At 42.0% G+C, this 19,999-nt stretch overlaps 1 protein-coding gene across 1 annotated transcript in view; it reads right to left on the reverse strand.

Annotated features, from left to right (window-relative positions):
• The window catches only part of RASA1 (RAS p21 protein activator (GTPase activating protein) 1), a 108,982-nt gene that overhangs the window by 68,714 nt on the left and 20,269 nt on the right, over window positions 1-19,999 (reverse strand). Inside the window, exon 3 of the mRNA XM_015407481.1 lies at window positions 833-985. Coding sequence (XP_015262967.1) covers window positions 833-985 — 153 coding nt within the window. The remainder of the gene's footprint in view (window positions 1-832; window positions 986-19,999) is intronic.

A 19,999-nucleotide genomic window follows, 5' to 3' on the forward strand; every position in this document is an offset into this window, starting at 1 on the left:
CAATCCAATCTCAGCTATAATCGCCCAGTTACTTATGCATCTTGATTCTAACTAGTCCTTCCTGGCAACTAACCCCCCCCCCTCTCTTCCTATATGTAATGGTTGAGGAAATTCTGCTTCACTGTATCTGAAGAAGTGTGCTTACACATGAAAGCTTATACCTTGAATAAAACTTTGTTCGTCTTAAAGGTGCCACTGGACTCAAACTTTGTTCTGCTGCTTCATGGCAACCCATGGCTACCCATTAGACTGCTACAGAAGTTTGCCAAGGAATCAGCTCTTGCTGAACAGGTGCCCCTTTTGGTTCTACATCTTCCTCTGAGATGTAAGGGGTAACAGAAAAGGTGGGGATTGTAAAAAGGCACAATCCTGGCAAGTGCACATTCATTTGCAACACCAGAGTATTTTTCAAGGTACATTCTTATGTTAGGAAAGCAGCAGTGAGGTTGCCTGAACCTGACTAGTGCTCTGCATAAACCAAGAGTACCCTAGGAAAAAATGTGAGTCTTCATCATAAACAGGGCTTCAGCAACAAATGAACCAATGTGGAGAGAGTACGTTTGAAGGCACAAAGTCCAAAAAGCACTAGGTTAAATGTATCATGCTGCCCCTGAAATCCACAGCCCCTGTACTTACTACCTTCTTCTACCTCTATCATTTGTAGCAATATTATGGCTTCTACTCTAATAAATGCTGTGCCAGTCCTTTGAAGACTTGAGTGAAAAAAGAAAGTATGCACCCAACTTTCATACAAAGGCATGCTAAGCTTCATAAGCAGTCCTTTAAAATGCTATGAATGGAGAGAACCAATTCTAAAAACACAGACACTCACCTAAAGTGGTTAACAACATTTGTTTTACTAAGGAATGAAAGTACAAATGATCCAGGCCTCCGATCGCTCTCTCGAATAAGGTAACTTCCAGGTTTCCCTGCTTGTCGAAGACGTTCTTCTGCAATTGTTCTGTCAAGCTTTCCATGATACCATCTGAAAAACAAAGTGTGAAGACAACACATGATAATTTCAATCATGATTTTATAGTGATACAGAGTTCAACTTGGGCCAGAGAAATTGGGCGGACATCTACAACCATGAAGTACTAGGACACGAAATCTAAAACAGAGACCTAGGTGTTATTAAGATTTGGGGCAGAGGCAGGGAGAAGGGATAGAAGATTTTGCAGCAGGCCTATGGTAGCTGCCACAAATAAGCTAAATATTAAAAAGAACAGCAAACAAAGTTGCATGGTATTTTAATTCTACTGGATTACCTGCCCTATGTACTGTACCCATCATCTGAACCTGCTCTACCTCCTCGCTTACCAGCCCTACTGTAACTGTTCCACTGTATTAGCGTACCAAGGAACCGGAATCTTACTTGTTCACACAGGTAGGATTTATAACAACAACTCTGTCACACATGCATACATCCTCAGGTAATGGATACAAGAATGACGTATGGGAACTGAGTGGATAATATGCTCTAGTGAGTAAGTTATGGAACTCAGTCTGCTTCTAGACTGGGAAATATGCTTCTGAAAGCATACAGACTGAACTGCTGGTATTTTAAGTAACAAACTATATTTAATAGATTTTTTGGTGGAAGATACTATCTCCATCCATATCCTTAGAAATAAAGTCATATTGTTTATTGTTTTATCAAAATCACCTTCATTTTCAATTTAAATTACTAAAATGTAGTCATGGGCCCTTTTTCTACTACCCCACTCTCACATAAAGTGCTTTATAGGTTTTTTTAAAGATAATCAATCAAAAATACCTATTATTTTCAATTTATCATACAAAAAAAGGATCTCATGGCTTGATTTTTGTTATGTGCAGTTAAGTTTTTCAATATGTAGACAATTCATACTATCTATAATTTTGGTAAAAATGGACTGGGAAAAATGGAACAAACCATGGAAATAGATCACATGTAATGAATGCAGCAGTAAACTATTCTAGCAAATATCCTCAGGAAACTCCGGTAGATAACACAGTTCTCTAGAAAACAGGATACACACTAAAATGTCAGCTTTTGAAACAGCACTGGGGTGAGCAAAGTTCTTTTTGTTTTCTTTGTGTGGGTAGAGAAAAGTGAGCTTCATTTCTGATCACAGAACTATGTTGGAGTACTAGGAAGCAATATCATACACAAAACTAATACAAAAGAAGATAGTCTAACAGTAGTTCGTAAATCCTGCACACCGCACACTAACACCACACACTTATTTCAAAACAAACCCACCAATTTCAATAGCACTTATTCCCAAGCAAGTACATATAGTAACTAAGAACTTAGACTCTATGTACTCAGAAACAAATCCCATAAAAAGTTTAGGACTTGAATTGGTCTAACAAGTTCCACATACAGGAATTTACAAAGCTGGTCAGCACTGAGAACCACTGTTAACCCAGCATAAAGATTCACTGTGCTATTCAAGTGAACAGGTCTTCCACCTGAGCCAGAAGATCATTATTGGGTCAGATAGATGTATTTTCAGTCAAGTGTCTCCAACTAGAAACACAACGCTGAGACACATGAGGCCCAATCTGGATTAGGCCCATTAGGAAAGGGGGATTAAACCTCCCCCCCACACCTTTTTTCCAACCTGAAATGGCCCCAGGGACTGGACATGCACCAATGGACTATACATGCAACCAACTAATAGGGAAGGCAGCACAAAAGTGGTGCCAGGTTCATTCTGACCCATCCGAGTTTGACGCATCAGGCTCCTCTGGATTTTGAAAATTGTAATTGGTTTAAGTATATGTTATATAGAATTTTGCTCTGGATTTAAATGACTAGTGCTTATGCGCTCATTTGATGCTTTAGATTTAAATGGCGTATGTGCTTACTCTGATGAAGAATGGAAACGAGATGCTAATCTAGGAATCTTGTCAGGATACGATTTTTGGAGCCATTTTTCTGCTATGATATACGATTGTTGGAACTGTTTAGTTGCTCACAGAGCTAGGATAAGATTTTTGGAACAGTTTGTCAAATATTTTGGATTGAGTCTATTTCTTTCCAAATGGAACTGATGTGGCAACATTGAAATCTGAGCAATGACACTCTCTTCAAAAATACATAACATAGGCTACTGGTTTATGGCGGCACACTGGCGGATGCATCTCCCGGACCTCCCGGGGATGTGATCTGCACACCAGCGGATAAGAGGCGGTGCAACGGGTCGCCGCCACCCCCCCGAGCCTTGACAAAAGGCTCATAGCCATGGGGCTTTTGAGGGATGACCTCTTCACCAGCGCGATGCTGGGCAATTGAGGCGCTCCTCTGCCCCGACGGTCCTGCCGCTGAGTGTCCATATGGATCTAGAGCCGCTGACCGGGACAAGCGTCGGAGATCGAACATTTTAAACGTGTTCTGAGCAAGGTCGTATGACCAACAATGAACAGTGAGTCGGGTTAAAGCGAAGACGGGAACATAAAAAGAAAGCTCCCCCCGGGAACGGCGAGAGGGGCCCCTCCCATACGCGGGAACTAAAAAACAATCTATAAAGGGGGGGAGCAGAAGAAAAAGCGTTGAAATCTGTTTTGAGAGACTTACCAGAGCATTGATAGGCACATAGGCGAAATTCAGAGACTTTAGTAAGTTTTTATAAAAGTAAACAATCCACAAAGATGCCGGGGAAGAAGACAGAGAAAGACAAACTAGCAAAAGTGAAAGCAGCGGGGAACATGAGCCCTTGACCGGAAGAGGGCACTGAGTTCTCCTTGCGCCCTCTGCTGGACCAGATCACTGATATTAAACAGCAGCTGACAACTCAGCAGCTCCAACTGTCTGAAACTTTAAAAATGACGGAACAAACAGCTGAGAAGGTGAAGGAAATAGACGACAACACCAAAAAAAATTAAGAAAAAGGTGCAAAAGCTGGAAAAGAAGCAAGCTTCGGAAGAATCACAACTTTTACAGCTGCAAATGGAGAAAGCAAATTTGGTCCTCTGGTTCCAAGAGGTCCCAGAATTAAAAGACAAGAATCTAAAGCAACTCTTGAGTGAAGCATTAGCCCCAGTTACAGATTTGAAAGTGGAATATCTTGTAAACGAAATGGATGTGGTCTTAGAGATGTAAAATTTCCGGAAATTTTGAAGCTCGGGAAAAAACCCGGTTTTTTCCCGTTTTTTTCCGGAAAAAAACGGAAATTTTCAGAAAAATTGAAAAAAATGCTACATTAGCATTTCTTTTGTCTTTTCTAGTTTGAAAGTCATTCTGTTACTTTAGGAACATAAAATATGACTATGGACATTTTTATTTGGCATGAAATTATCACAACTAGCATATTAAAAATATAGTGTATCCAAACAATTATTACAGAATACCCACCCACATGCAAAAACAAAACTGAAACTTTTTTATTTTCTTCTGACAATCGCACCTCCTAAAGGAAGAAATGCATCTTGTTCTTGCATTGGAGAGTTCAGTTTGTAACTAGGACTTGCTTGTCCTCAGTGCACAGAAATTAGATCAATCTGATACCATGTATATATATTTTAGAAATGATTTGGAAAATATTTGAACACCTTGTCTTAAAATATTTTATTCATCATGTTAAAATAAAACGTTCCATAATCATTTTTTTCTTTTCTTTTCTTTTTTCAATTTTTCGGAAAAAAATTAAAAATCTTCAGGAAAAAAACGGTTTTTTTCCGGGCCTTCACATCTCTATGTGGTCTACAGAGCCTATTCCATGTACATCAAGAAGAATAATCTGCCTGGGGAGATAGTGGTCAGATTCTCGAAGAGGCACGTGAGGAATTTAATACTGAAAGCAACTACAGGAACACCCTTGAAAACCAGGGATAACATTATCAAGATTTTAAAAGACATCCCATTTGAAATAAGGCAAAAGAGGAAGAAATACAAAGACTTAATCCTTTTTCTACAAACAAATAGCATTGCCTACAGATGGCAAATTTCAGAAGGCATCCGTTTTAAAATACATGATAAAAAAGAAAAGATTGACTCTGTCTTTAAAGCACGTGAGTTCCTGAGAGTGCAGCTGGGAGAGAAAGCCGAGGACGCCAAGGAAAAAGTTGACAGCAAATCCAGTGGTGAATTGAACTCGGGGTCTTCCGATAAGGACTCTATTTCTTATAAGGGAGCAGCTGCACCCAAATGTGCATATCAATTGAAGATTAGAAAAAATAAAACAAAGTGAAGGCTAAAGGACTCTGAATTGTGCCTTAAAATTCTGTTTTTATTATGGATGATGCTCTTGGGTTTCTCTTTAAACAGTTAAATTAATGGATAAAAAGATAAATAATTTAGCATAACCGACTATGTTCAAAGTAATACTAGCAATTTAAGATTAATACTTATATAAACTGTTGTTATGATCTCCTATTCTTGGGGTTTTAGTTATTAGTGGTATTCTTTCCTTTCTCCCTAGATGTAGTTCCCCCTTCCTATTTTTTCGTTGTAGTTTGTAGTTTATTTAAAAATGCAATAAAAAATGCCCTCCGGGGGGCCAAAAAAATACATAACATAATGTTTCTTGTAAAATATGTGCAACTTTACTGGTATTGTTTTATACAATCCATTAGATACTGAATACTGTAAATGGACAAAAAATTATTTTGGGTAATACAGCTTGTAGAAACTGTACACACGGTGTTTTATTTTGTTGCGGTACCTTGTACACTGTATTCCCTTGTTATTGTTACACTAACAAAGAAGGTAGCACAAAAGTGGTGCCAGGGAGAATCTTAAACTACCTCTTCTTGCATACTGTGATCCCAATCCTAATCAGGCTTCACTTGCCCTGTTGTGTTTCCAACAAGGAATTTGTGAAACAGCATCTGACCAAAAATCCTTGTGGCAGATCTAGATACAATCGTAATGTAAAGCTTGTCCCCAAGCGTTCTGATATATACTAACTCAGAAAGAAAAGAATGGAGTGGTCAGCTTCTCATGCTGAGCTTAGGTAAAGCTCACAGAAGGAAGGTGGATGAGGGTGAACCAGTCCCTCCTAAAGTCAGAGGAAGCAACCAAGTACCCTTACATAACACCTGAAAAACCAAATACAGTATCAAAGGTATGGGCTTTGGAGAAAGTGGAAGTGTTGCCCTATAAGACTCCTATGGCGCTCTTATGAACTCATTAGTGATAAAAACCTGAACTTTGCTAGTTGTATGCAAAAGGGACTGAACTGTAAGGTGACTCCAAGTGATGCCAGTTATAGTCACACGCCCAGAAGAAGGAAGCCTTCCTGTGAGATGATGTGCCTATGGTTCCTGTATGTTACCAACCCTCTTACCTGCAGTAAGATCGACCAATTCCCTAGCCATGTATAGCACTGAAAAGCCAGGCAGTTGCCATGCCAGGGCAGAAGACAGGGGACTCAAATTCCATGAAGAATCCACTTCCTTGCACGTAGGCAACATTCTCTTCTCCCACCTAATACATCACCTAGTCAAAACTACAGCCATAAGACAACCAGGAAACAATGGCTCTGGTCACATGAGTCATAATCCCATCAGGTGCCACTGCCCAAACTAGTTTTTCATTAGGTCCAACATTGTCCACCCCATTAGACCTTCAATTCCAGTGCCAGTCAGCATGTTTTCGGGGACGGACCAGCAGGAAGTGTGCCAAGAGAGGTGGCCAAGCCTAGCGCACCCCTCAAGCTCCTTATAAAAGAGGGCACCCAGCACCATCTTACTCTCTTTCATTCCCTCTTTTGACTCCCTCCTACCCTCACCCTAAGCTTCCGACTCCTGGTTGCGCAGCCAGAGTCTCCTTGTGCCTCTGCCGGTTCAAGACAAGATTCCCCCTCCCAACACCCCATAGCCCCCCTCCTTTTTCTGAGGTTCTGAGTGTGTGTGTTGGTCTGAGGGAAACAGACAAGTCACTTGGGAAGTGAAGGGACAGAACTCCTTGCTACCAACACATTTGAGGAAAAATTCAGAAAATAGAACTTAAAAATCTAAGTGTCAGCCCTATCTGGTTTCCATTTATTCAGTGTGTCCAGAACTGGGGTTTAGGTTTGACAGAAGAGACTGGAAAGGAGGTTGAAAAGTGCCAGTCTAGCCAAACAGGAAAAGGATTATCACCCCTAGAAAGAGGAGGCTATTTCTTACCAGTAATTCAGAGGGTTCAACTCAGAAGGGACCCCTGGCTTGTGTGAAAAGGGAAACGATCTTAGACTCCTTCGAAGTGTAAAAGGAAAAGTTATAATCCCACAAGGGAATTAAATACAGGGAGAAAGTACTAACTTCCAGAAAACTAAGATAATTTGTGAAACTTTATTAAAACACACTGTTGCTGAAAGAAATCTCCAAGACAAACAAACCTCTCACAGTTAAGAATGGACTCTAAGAATATAAACTAATGTATACCCTGTTGCATGTTCAAAATATCACAATTTTGTATAAACAATAAAATTTACCTCAGCTTCTCGTCCCCTGCCCTATTTCTAACTCAACTGTGCCTGTTCAATAAAATAAACCTTTCTGTTTGAACGTTACTTCATGACAAGTGCCATTTCAAAAAGGAATTTATAAGAGGGCTCCTGCTGAGCTACAAAAAATCTCTGGCCTTGGCAAAAGCCAAATAACTTCTCTATCACAGCGTGGGACACACAGAAAGTTATAATTCTAAAATTCAAATACACTACTGTAATGATTCCTTGTTTCTGTGTGTGTGTGTCTCTTTAAAAGTTTGGTTGCATGGCTGTGATAGATAGAGTGGTTGAGAGAAGCAAGTGTGGTATGATTGGTGGTTGACAGAGAGGGGTAGGGGTTTTTGGAAGGGAATCTGGTTGGATGAGTATGTGAGTCAGTCAAGAGTTTCAGTTAGATGTTGACAGTTGATCTTCAGACAGTTGTGTGTTGAGGCAGTTAAGCTGACTGTTGATGTTGTTCAGAGAAAAAGGAAAAGAGATCTAAAAGCTGAATGTCTAGGTAAAGGAAAGTAAAGTTTAAGTGAAGAAAAGTTATAGGAAAGTCACTGTGTCATAACAGACTGGACTGAAACAGTAAACGTATATGGCATTGAGATAAACAAGTGTTACAAAGTTACATGCAAAGAACCCTGTCAGTGAGAGAGAAGATTGTGTGGGATACCAAAGCAATTGTTCAGTATTTACACATTACTAGTTACATTGTACTACCCTCTTATTTATGCTATATTTTAATAAATCCTCTTTCATTCAAGTATACCAGCTCAGAAAGAAATACTTCCCAGGACCACATAGTTCCTCGTAAACCTTAAACTCGGTCTACCAAACTAGTAAGAGCAACAGTACAAGCATAAAGGTTTGGAAATCCTTAAAATTTCCTGGTGGCAGCAGATTATATCCAGTTAAACAAAATAAAGAGAACTTTTAAAGGGAAACCAGTCCTCCCCAATAAGGAGGACGTCACAACTACTAAGAGGCTGCTCAGTCAGAGTGGGGAACAGTGTTTTGGTGGGAAAATCTGCCTCACAGAGCCCCACTGATGGCACTCCTAATGGCACCTGGTATACCTGATATTTTTGGCCACTGTGTGACAGAGTGTTGGACTGGATGGGCCATTGGCATGATCCAACATGGGCTTCTCTTATGTTCTTAAGAAGCAGGGGTCCGTCATAACATCCTTCTCAAATGGCCACTTGGTGACATCTCTCTCCCCGCAAAATGGCGAAAACACAAATCCAGTTCTGGCGGTCGCTGCTTCCGCAAAGAAAGATTTCATTGTTGTGGGGAGTGTAAGAGTGTTCTCATAATGGAAATTTATACTCATCATGGTGGAGAAATATTGCTATGCCAACGTAGCAATTCAGTTTTGTTAAAAAAAGGATCATCCCAAGGGGAAAAAACCCCCCAAATATTATAGCATCTAACTTACTTCATTCTAAATACTAGAATTCAAATACTTGTCCTACAAAATGAGAACTAATACTACACACATAAAAGATTTTGTTGTCCTTAGTCAAAATGATTGCATAGTTAAGATAAAACACTCCTCTGGCCACCTTCTTCTCATCATGCACTCTCACAGTGGTTCCCTGCTCCTTGACCTGCTTTAGGACTTCTTGGGTTAGTCAACTGATTTTATGCAGCAGCCTACCAGAGGAGGTTCTAGCATACTAGGTCAAGCATTCCTTTTAGAAGATTCTCACACCCCCAGCACCATGGAAAAAGTGGGTTGACGTTCACTTTGGATCCTCTCTTCGATTTGCTTTTACAGCCTACTGGAGAGAACCAAAGCACTTTTTTCTTGGCTTGAGTCCAAATCTCCTAAGAAAGGGCATACTAAAGCCATGCAAGCCCAGGAAACCCCTGGCAGCTTCTGACAGCGGGGGGGGGGGCTCCCACCCCAGCCACAGCTGCCACAGCTGCCACTGAACATGGGGATGAAGCAACACCATCATGCCAACTGTACAGTGGCTTCACATCTCTCTGTCCCAGAACTGACAGTAAATGCAGTGTTGGGCCCTTCAGGTTGGGACAGGTACCATTACTTCCTGACATACCTGACCTGTTTCAGATACACTTGAAATGGACAGTGCTTTTTTGCAATTTTCTGCAGGCTGGCTTGCTGTATTTAGCACTGTAATCTATCTTTTTTTTTACTGTACTATTTGCTGTTAATATTGTGTTAGTCATCTTAAATCCCCCAAAGGGACAGGTCAGTGGCAATCATAAATAATAAAATAACGGATGGAAGAGCAAGCCAAACTTTATGGATCTTATCCATGTAGCTGCCATTTCTCTTTGCATTTAAATGAAGACACTTCATAAAATTTTCCTGTACTGGAACTAAATGCTGAAAGTAGAGTACATTTACATTCCAAGATTTAAAAGCACAACCTGTATTCAATAGTTGTAAGACAAAAATCTCAGATATAATTGGAAAGATGCTTCTTCTTTTTTTAAATATATTGTTATTGGATTTTCACATTATGCACAAATCAATAATAGTTAATCAATATTCATATCATCCCATTAACACCTCATACAACAAATATACTATACAGCAGCAACACCAACAGTTATCATTATTCACTTTTTCCTCTTCATCTCATTTACCCAATAGCCAACTCTCAAGTAGTAATTACATCCATCCATTAATAATCACTTTGAATCTATAGACTGTTGTTAAACCGACCGTCTCTCCTTATCAACCTACTCTCTCAACAAGCAATACTAAAGAGCTTTCTATATGTTACAGCATTTCTATAATTGTTAGCTTTTTACCCTATTTTAATGCATTTTTATTTTGTTTATATGCTTATTTTTCTCAGTTTTTATTGATATTTCCGTATTTTCCTTGTTTACCCCCCAGCTGCTCTAACCAGGGTTGTTTTTTGCAAATTTATAGCTTAACTGGCTGCTGCAACCTTCCACTTCTTCCCTTTCAAATATTTTCACACCTTAAATAGCAAACAACCATCCTAATCCCTGAGTCCAAAACCCAAAGAGACACAGACAAAATTACTAAAACCCTTCCATAAACACACATTTTTAAAGCTATAAATTATACCTTACTAACTCTCTAATCACATTAACTTTAACATTTTTCAAAAGTGAAAAGACACACACCAAAAAAACCAACCCAACCCCCCCCAAAAACCAAAATATTGGAACCCTTCCATACTAATTAATCACCCATTTTTAAAACTATAATTCCTACCTTAATATCAATTACATCAATTCATTCTATTTTAACTGACATATATCCCCTTCACACACATTTAATTCCTACCTTAATAACAATTGCATCAGTTCATTCTATTTAACTCAAATATCAATTCATCTCATTTTCAACATACACTATAAATACACAAAATAGCTAACACACATTTATAAATCTCGAATTCATCCCTTAATATCCCTCTAATCATAACAATTTTATCAAATAAGCAAGAATCAGAGGGAAAAGAAAAACCCTAAAACAAAAGCTACTAAAGCCCTACTCCATTAATTTATCACCCATAAATTATAATTCCTACTTAAATAACCCCTCTAATCATATCATTTCATTCAATTCATTCCATTTTACCCATACAACATGCCAGTTCGTTCCATTTCCAGACGAGACCAAAAACATATACAAAATCAGTTCTCATATACTTTAAGTCGCCTTTTATAACTCTGGAGCCTCTTTATCCGTAGCACCATTTCCAGATGGTTTCTTCCCTTAAAAAGGTGGCATGTCACTTTTAATCCCTTCTGACGATCTCTCCAAGGTTCATACGTCCATCTTGTGTTGTTCTTTTTTCCTTTCCACACAAATCTTTCTTGCCTCTTTCTTTTCCAATTTTTCTCCTTGCTAAAACAGGGTCTCGTTTTTTTCCTTCTTATTAGCTTCCTCTTCTGGTAGCTCTTCATTGTCTTTTTATTCCATCTTAGAGTCTCTTTAATTTCCTTTCCTTGCTGATCCATAGACGCCTCTACCAAACATTGCCCGCTTTGCTTTGGCTCTTCTCCGCTCTCACTCTTCAATTGGGAGTCGTGGAAGCTTGCAAACGCCTGCTTGATGCCTTCTTCTATTCCCTCCAAAATCTGTAAGAATTGCTCTATCGGCATTTCTGGTATTAAAATATCCTCCTCTATATCCTAATTTACAGACGCCATTTTTTTTCATTTTTTAAGTCCTATTTCAGTTCAATATCGTTTATTGCGCAGCTGAGAGAGTAAAATCAAGCGCTTAACTGGGGAGCACAGTCCTTGTTATCCCACACATGCGCACACTCCTTCCCTCTCACTTTTCTGGCCGCTTTCTTTTCCTCTTCGTTTGGAGTTTTTCCCCAGTTTCTTAGTACTTAAGGAGGCATGTACTCACTGTTCTTTTTTTTTTAATCCTGTTGCTGCTAGCGTAATCCAGACCCTCTAAACTTTTAGGTAAAAATGGGAGGAGGAGGCTGTAGGGAACATGGCAACCATGTTCATCTCCTCTAACCGCTCCTGCTTCGGGGCAAAAAGTGGACACCCCCGCGTTGCCAGTTGCGGGAGGGGCCACAATCGAGCCCCCTACTCCAGCCCTCTCTCCGGGAGAGCTGGCTGGTTGCTCCCGCAATCCGGGAGCCCCCAAACAAAGCGGGAAGGGATCGGGCGTCCTCAGCTCGAGCTGAAGACCACCCGTCGCCGCGCCATGCCGACCGGAAGTTCCCAGACCGGAAAGATGCTTCTGATGATCTACCCAGTCTGCAGTCTCCATAGAGCAGAAATCAAGACATGGCTATGAGTTTACATCACAGTACTATATGGCAGTTGCCTATCCTGGATCCTCCCTTTTATCTTGGAGCACTATGGGGAGGGAAGCAAGAGAAAAAAACACAGGAGTGTCATGGAAGATTAAGAACACAAGATGTTCCACTAATCCGAGGAGGGGTACTCCTACCAACTATATATATGCCTGTGAGGGTCCCCACAACCTTACTAATGCCGTTTCATAGATCACAAGTGAATGCTGGGAAAAGGGAAGATAAAGATCTGCATTTGTCAACAAAATGTCCACAGGATACAACCCAATATCTTCAGTCACAGAAATTACACATTACTGAGTGTTTGTATGTGTACCGATTCCTAAATGTTGCAATATCTAGGGACTAGGATAAGCCTAGACTTGTCCTGCCCTACATAACAGCAAACTGCGCCTACAGCAGTCTGTCATTTGTCAAATTCACCCTTGCATTTATAGAAGTCATTTGTTAAAGCCTTTCGTTTAAAGTAAGCAGAAGCTATCCTCTTAGACTCCTTGCTGTACCTTCTGTCCTGAGAAAAAAAGAGAGCTCTGGTTTTCAACCAACTAATGTCTTTTGCCAGAATCTGGAGACATACGAACATAAGAGAAGTCATGCTGGATCTGGCCAATGACCCATCCAGTCCAACACTTTGTGTCACACAGTGGCCACAGCCCATGTGCCATTAGGAGGTCCACCAGCAGGGCCAGAACTCCAGAAGCCCTCCCAGTGCTACTCCTCAGTCACCAAGAACACAGAGCATCACTGCCCAGACATACTGTTCCATCTACAGCTTGTGGCTAATAGCCGCTGATGGGCCCCTGCTCCATGTGTTTCTCCAATCCCTCTTGAATCTCTCTATGCTAGTAGCCGCCACCAGTGAATTCGTGTTAATTACTCTTTGGGTGAAGTAGTTCCTTTTATCTGTTCTAAGCTTACTGCTCATTAATTTCATTGAGTGCCCACGAGTTCTTCTACTGTGAGAAAGGGAGAAAAGTACTTCTTTCTCTACATTCTTTATCCCATGCATAATTTTGTAAACCTCTATCATGTCACTTCTCCAAGCTAAAGAGCCCTAACCACTTTAGCCTTTTTTCATAGGGAAGGTGTTCTATTCTCTTAATCATTTTAGTTGACCTTTTCCAATGCTACAATACCTTTTTTGAGATGCGGTGTCCAGAATTGTACACAATATTCCAAATGAAGCTGCACCATATATTTATACAGGGGCATTATGATACTGGCTGATTTTTACCAATTCCCTTCCTAATAATCCCCAGCATGCTATTTGCCTTTTTTATTTCAGTCGCACACTGAGTTGACATTCAGTGCATTATCTACCAGGACTCCAAGATCTCTTTCCTGGTCAGTTACTGCCAGTTCAGACATATATTTATAGTTAGGATTTTTGGTTCCAATGTGCATTATTTTGCACTTGCCCACATTGAACCTCTTTTGCCACACTGATGCCCATTCTCCAAGTCTGGACAGATCCCTCTGGAGTACCTCACAGTCCTCCCCAGTTCTCACTGCCTGAACAACTTAGTGTACTATTGGAAGTAAAAGACAGGGGTGTCAAACATATGGCCCAGGGGCTGGGACTGGCCCATCCAGGTCTATTATCCAGCACATGAGCAAGAAAGAGGATGGCGGCCAGTGTTCCCTCTATGCAGTGTTAGTGTGAGCTAGCTCACAGTTTTTTAGCCTCTGACATTTTTGTCTTAGCTCAGGAAGGATGGCTCCAAAGCAAACTGATTTATGCAGTAGCCAAATCACTCACTCACAACTTTAATGCCAGTAGCTCACAAAGAATGTTTGCTCGCAGGACTCCACAGCATAGAGTGGTGGTGACAAGAGCAGCAAATAGACCTGCATCAGGTCGGCTGGCTGAAGGGTCCATCCTCCCTCCCCCCTCGGTTGGGCTAGGCTGCGCATGTGCAGCCGCCGCCACCCCTCCGTCAGTGTAAAGATGGTTGTGGCGAGAGCTGCTGATGGAAACAGGTGTTAAGGGAAGTGTAGGCATGTGACTGCCAGAGTTCATCTGGGGGGAGGGGTATAAGGGACTGGAGGGAGGGGAATGGAAGGGAAGGATTAAAAGTTTGTGCAATGGGGTGCATGGTGGGAACTGAGCTTGGACAGCCATGGGAGAGGAGGAGAAATATGGCTGCTGGGGTGAGGAAAGGTGCTGAGTGTTTGTGTTGGGGGGGTGGCATGCAAGAGCAGGGGTGTAATTGGAGGCTAAGATAAAACAGGAGTCTCGAACTATCTTAAAAACTTAATAACATTTTGTTGTATCATTTTTATTTTGGGGTGGATGTCTTTCAGTGGGGAAGAAACCCTGCCTCACACACAAAAATGCTTCCAGGGTTGCAGAAGGAAAAGTTGCTTTAGTGTAATGCGAAAGTGTATTCTGAGAGAGGGACGAGAACCTCTGGGATTACTTGTGCCGGGAGGAGGGGTGGACAGGTGGGAGGTGTACTCAAGGTGGATTATACATAGTACAGTCAGCAAAATGGGACAGTCACACTGCTCCCCACCTACCAATGAAAGGATACCACAAATCACAAGTACGGGGGGGGGGGGGGCAGGGGGGAGCAGTGTGATGTTGTACTGAAGGATAAGCGCTCTGAAGTTGGCACTAGCAAATTTTACCAGTTTTGGGGTCTGAATTACCCCCAACATAAGGCTCTTGCTTCTAAAGTTCTGTCTATGTTTGGGACAACAATCACCTGTGAATAGCTCTTTTCTCTAATAAATGTCAGTTAATCAAAAATATATTCTCAGCTTACAGATACACACCTAAACAGCATACTTAAGATTGCTACAACACAGATGATGACTCCAGATTTTGATACACTAATTCAGAGCAATAGTCAAAGACTGTTAAATAAAGGAAATACTGTAAGAGTGTTAATGTTTTAAGCATGTTTGTATTTTGAGTAAAAAATAATACTGCTAATTAGGTTTGCCTGTGTTCTTTATAAAGTTTATATCTCTGGTACCTGGCATTACATTTTATGGCACATATGGCCTGGCAAAGTGACATTTATGTCAGAACCGGCCCACGTAACAAATGAGTTCAACACCTCTGGCTTAAAGCCATTTTCTTCATTTCTTTCACTGCAATTCTGTTTTGAGTGTTTTACTAATAAATAACAACAAAAGAAATCATGTGTTCTGAGCTGGGGACAATTCTACCTGAGGTTCTGTCACCCCAGGTTAATATTATGCTTATATCCTACCCTTCTACAAAGTAGCTAACCAAGTTAGTTGAAAACAATAAGAAAATACAGAAATGTATTCAAAATATCTGCCATGTTTAGTAGCAATTTTCAGACTGCTCTTGTTTCCTTTACTTTGATTAGGCTATGACAGCTATGTCTGCTCTTGGCTGAAGTATGTGCAACTAAAACCACAGACTTTCCGTATTAATTTTATTTTCATTCAACTCGAAGACAATAGCATGCATATGTAAGTACATAAGATCATCGTAACAAGCTCTGAACAAGTTATTATATTGATAGATTCAGGATAGCTTTTGCTGATTCTAGGTTTCTTCGATCATAGACCAAATGCTGAACATGGCCAAAAGTGAGGTTTGATAAATCCACATATTAGGGTCATGTACAGAGAAAATCGTTCTACAAACGAGGGGGGAGCGGAAAGCAGGGGGGAGATTAGGAAGAGGCCTCCAGGGACAAGAGCCCTTGCTGGGAAGGGGTGCCTCTGGGTGCTAGGGTTAGGTTTAGGGTTTGGGTTAGAGCCTGTGGTTGGTGGCTGCCCATGATCACAAGGGCTCTGGGTGGTCTGTCCAAGGGTCCCGGGTACCTGCTGGACAAGTCCTGCACTGTTGTGCAGATACCCCCGTTTCTTGGTGCTTGGGAAAGCTATGGCAGGCCTGTTCGGTTTCCAGACACCCCTGGTGAGGTTGGTGTTGGTTGGTGGTAGGGTTTGTGGTACTGGGTATGGGGTTTGGGTTTAGGGCACCTGGAGGGCTCCCTATTGCCTACCAGCTGTTCTTTCCCTGCCCTCTTCGTCTTGCTAGCCTTGTCCTGCCATGACAAGCCTCTGCTGTTTTCACTACACACTCTGTCCGCTGGTTACCACCTCTCCTGGAGACGTGTGTCTGAGCTGTTTCTTTGCCGGCCTTACAATCCCAGTGAACAGTTACAAACAAGTTTTAACACAGTCAATTCTTCAACCTCTCTCCAGATCAGCACCCCCTCAAGAGCATCCTGCTTTTCCATGCAGGTCTCCCATTTGCCTCTGTACTATTTGCATCCAAGAGAAACACTGTCTGCACAAACACAGACAAAAGAAAAAAAATGCTTGGTAAGGCAGGTGGTTAATAAGGAATGACCAAAGCAGCAGGGAAGGAAGAAGGTGGCAGTAGTGATTAGGGATGGGCATGATCCAGGAAAATCCACGTTCGTTTTGGTTCGTGGGACCACATGAACCTTTATGGACGACCCCATTTACCGAACTGGTTCATTTTGTTAGATAGAACAGCTCCCCTGTGGACTAGAGACACTGTGGGAGAAGAACCACACGCAGATCCTGGGGTCAGCTTCTCATCCTGAAGCACGGGAGGAGAAGCCATGGCAGCCAGGACCCCCACCTTGGGCTGCCTGGCACAGCCCCTTTAAACAGGCTGCACAAGGGAGCCCAAGAGTGAAAGCTGAGCCGCTGGGGAGAGACTTCTCTGTGCCAGCCCAGCTGTCTCAGGCTGCCTGGGGCAGCCCCTTCAAACAGGTTGTGTGAGCGGGCCCAAGACAACTGGGCCAGCAGAAAGGAAGTGGTGAAGTGCCTTCCAGGGGACACTTCACCCCACAGCCAGCAGGCAGGAGGGGGTGAAGTGCCCCCTTGGAGGCACTTCACCCACCCCTGTCTGCTGCTGGAGAAAGCCATGGCTAGCAGAAAGGAAGAGGTGAAATGCCCTTGGCAGGCACTTCATCCCATATTTAACCCTCTGGTCTTGCTCCCCCCCCCCCACTTTGAAGCAGCAGGGAGCAGAACCAGAGGGTTCAAATGGCTCTGCCATGGCAGCCAGGAGAGCCTTCCGTGCTACACAAAGATCCTGGGGTTAGCTTCTCTTCCTACGGCATGGTTTAAAGCAAGCTGATGGAGAAGCCATGCCAGCGAGGATCTACCTGCAGCCGGGAGAGCCTCACCACCACCACATGCAGATCTATTTCAGCCTGACAGTGGAACTGGTGCACTCATCAGCTGTTAGGTTTAAATGGCTGCGAGCCACTAACCTCTTGGAAGCGGGGGGGGGGGGGCAAGAGGTATCACTGAAATGGCTTGCATCTATTTTAGCCCAAGAGATGATGAGTGCACCAGCCCTGCTTTTAGGCTGAAATTGATAGAAAACATTTCAGTAATTCATTTTGCTCCTCTCCACTTGGAAGCGGGGGAAAGCAAAAGGAATTGCTGAAATGGCTTGCATCTATTTCAGCCTAACAGCTGATGTGTGGACCAGCCCCACTATTAGGCTGTAATGGATGCAAGGCATTTCAGAGATCCCTTTTGCTCCTCCCCGCTTGGACCAGGGGGGAGTGAGAGTGATTGCTGAAATGGCTTGCATCTATTTCAGCCTAACAGCTGACAGGCGTACTAGTCCCACTGTTAGGTTGAAATGGATGCAAGCCATTTCAGGGTTCCCACTTGCTCCCCTCCCCACTTCCCACCACAAGCCACACAAACTTCCTTTTAAAAACTTGGTGGATCATGGGAGGGTCATTGATAGAGAAGGGCATAAACCTCGGTTCACAAACCACGACCCAGCAATTTCCATGATGAATTTAGGTTTGTGATGAGGTTTGTGCCCATCCCGAGTGGTGATCAGGACAATGAAGCTGCTCTGCCAAGCAAGCCAGAGAGAAAACGGAGCAACTAGAAGTAGAAGCGACAAGGCTCAAGACAGCACAAATAAGCAAGTCAGGAGATGGCATAAGAGGTAGAAAGGAAAGACAGATGACCAGAAAACTAAGAGGAGTTGGTGGAGGAGTGATAAAGGTGTGGGGGGGGGGGCAGAAAGCTGTAGGAAAGCTGTGAGTTCTTTGCAGATCCCTCCTTGTAAACTCTGACTGGCATGTCACCTTCCCTGAAAAAACTAGTTATGTGCCTAATAGAGAATAAGCCAGAAGCTACAACCCACCAAAAAACAAATATGTATCCATATATAAATATACACAACATGAAAATAAATTGAACTAGGGATGCAAACTGTTAACTCTTATGAATATACACTTTGTTTGATTAACTGGTGGATAACTTTTAATCAGCAGTCTCAATTTAAATATTGCATCCCCAAAATCACTTAAGGATGCTTAGATCTGTTCTGTTCTTCTGTTCTTACTCTCCAGTGTTCTTTTGTTTGCTCACTGGGGCTGTCATCTCTTCGTACTCTTTTCTTTGTGTTCCACTGGAAACATCATCCCACCTACCTTCTAAAAGAGGAACTGAATGTATGGGATATATCTGCAGTGACTAAGATCCAACTGTTTCTGTCCCACTACTCCTAAAGCAGCAGTTTATTTGAAATTTCAGTGACACAGAGTGGGCACACAGAAGCAGAGGGGTTTATATTTTGTGAGAAGGAGCAGAAAAAGGATCTGACAACAATCTACATTGTTTCTGTTTTAAAAGACATGCACTTGTTCAAAACTACCCCAGTTTGAGATTCCTGAGCTGAATTAGAGCACTGAATCGAGGTACAGCCATATCTTTTTGTTTTGCTCTACTCTTTCTGTGCCAAAAGGCTTGCTTCAATATTAAAAGACATGCTGCCCTTAGCTATTCACATCTATCAGTGAAGGACACAGGCATGTTTAATATTGGGAGCAGAATACATTGCTTACATCATTTCAATAAGCCCCCTTTGGCACTGTACGATACTTAGGAGGTTGATAGCAAAGACAGAGCAGATTTGCTCCCTAATCTTGAGATACGCCTGGCACACAGGAGAAATTCCAGGAGAAAAACCCTCCTCAGAAAATCCTAGAGGTAGAATTCCGCCTCTTCTAAATGCCCCTGGCCAATGACTAGTGGGGGGGGGGCTGGAATTAGGGGTATATAACCTGACATACATCCCAAGAGAAGGGTAGGTGGGTTCCTGCATGATTTCTGCTTTGTTCATCTCAACACCCTAGCCAAACTGGTAAGATCTCTATGTTCTGTGTTTGATGTAAGCATGAATGAGGTTCTAGAGTTAGAACACCAGAAAGTGATTGGCCTCTTATGTGCCATTTGGGACAGCTGGATGTGCTCCAAGTGAATCCTCTGTGGTCCACTGTTGTCCTGGGTATGTGTTATCAATATACCTTGTACATAATAAACCTTGTTAGCGTTTCAGACTTATGTGGGCAATCTATCCTTTCTGCAAAAGGGAAAAAAAAGATCATGCTGCCCTAGCAGCTTGCAAGGCTGGTGAGAAGCAGGAGGCTGGGATTAGCTAAAGCCTCTACTCATAAAAATAATTCTCAAAATCCATTTATGACACACTCTTGTGTAGTAAGTTTAAAATATAGTTTATTTATATATTAGTAGCAATATAAAATTATGTCACAAACTATATAAAATTATATGATCCTTGCCCTCTATTTCTTATCATACCTGTCTGTGTAGAACCTATATGTGACAAGGGTCCTAACTGTACATTGATGGTTCAGTCAAAAGTTTTTACCAACCACCAGTGAGTACTTGTACTCATGGCTACACCTTATACCAAGTCAGAACATCTCTGACCTGCAATAGCACTCCAGGACCTCAGGCACCTCTAAAAACGTCCTCCCCACCCCCTGAAAAAAA

The sequence above is a fragment of the Gekko japonicus genome, unplaced genomic scaffold, assembly GCF_001447785.1.
Source record: "Gekko japonicus isolate JY-2015 unplaced genomic scaffold, Gekko_japonicus_V1.1 scaffold774, whole genome shotgun sequence".
Taxonomy (NCBI): Eukaryota; Metazoa; Chordata; class Lepidosauria; order Squamata; family Gekkonidae; genus Gekko; species Gekko japonicus.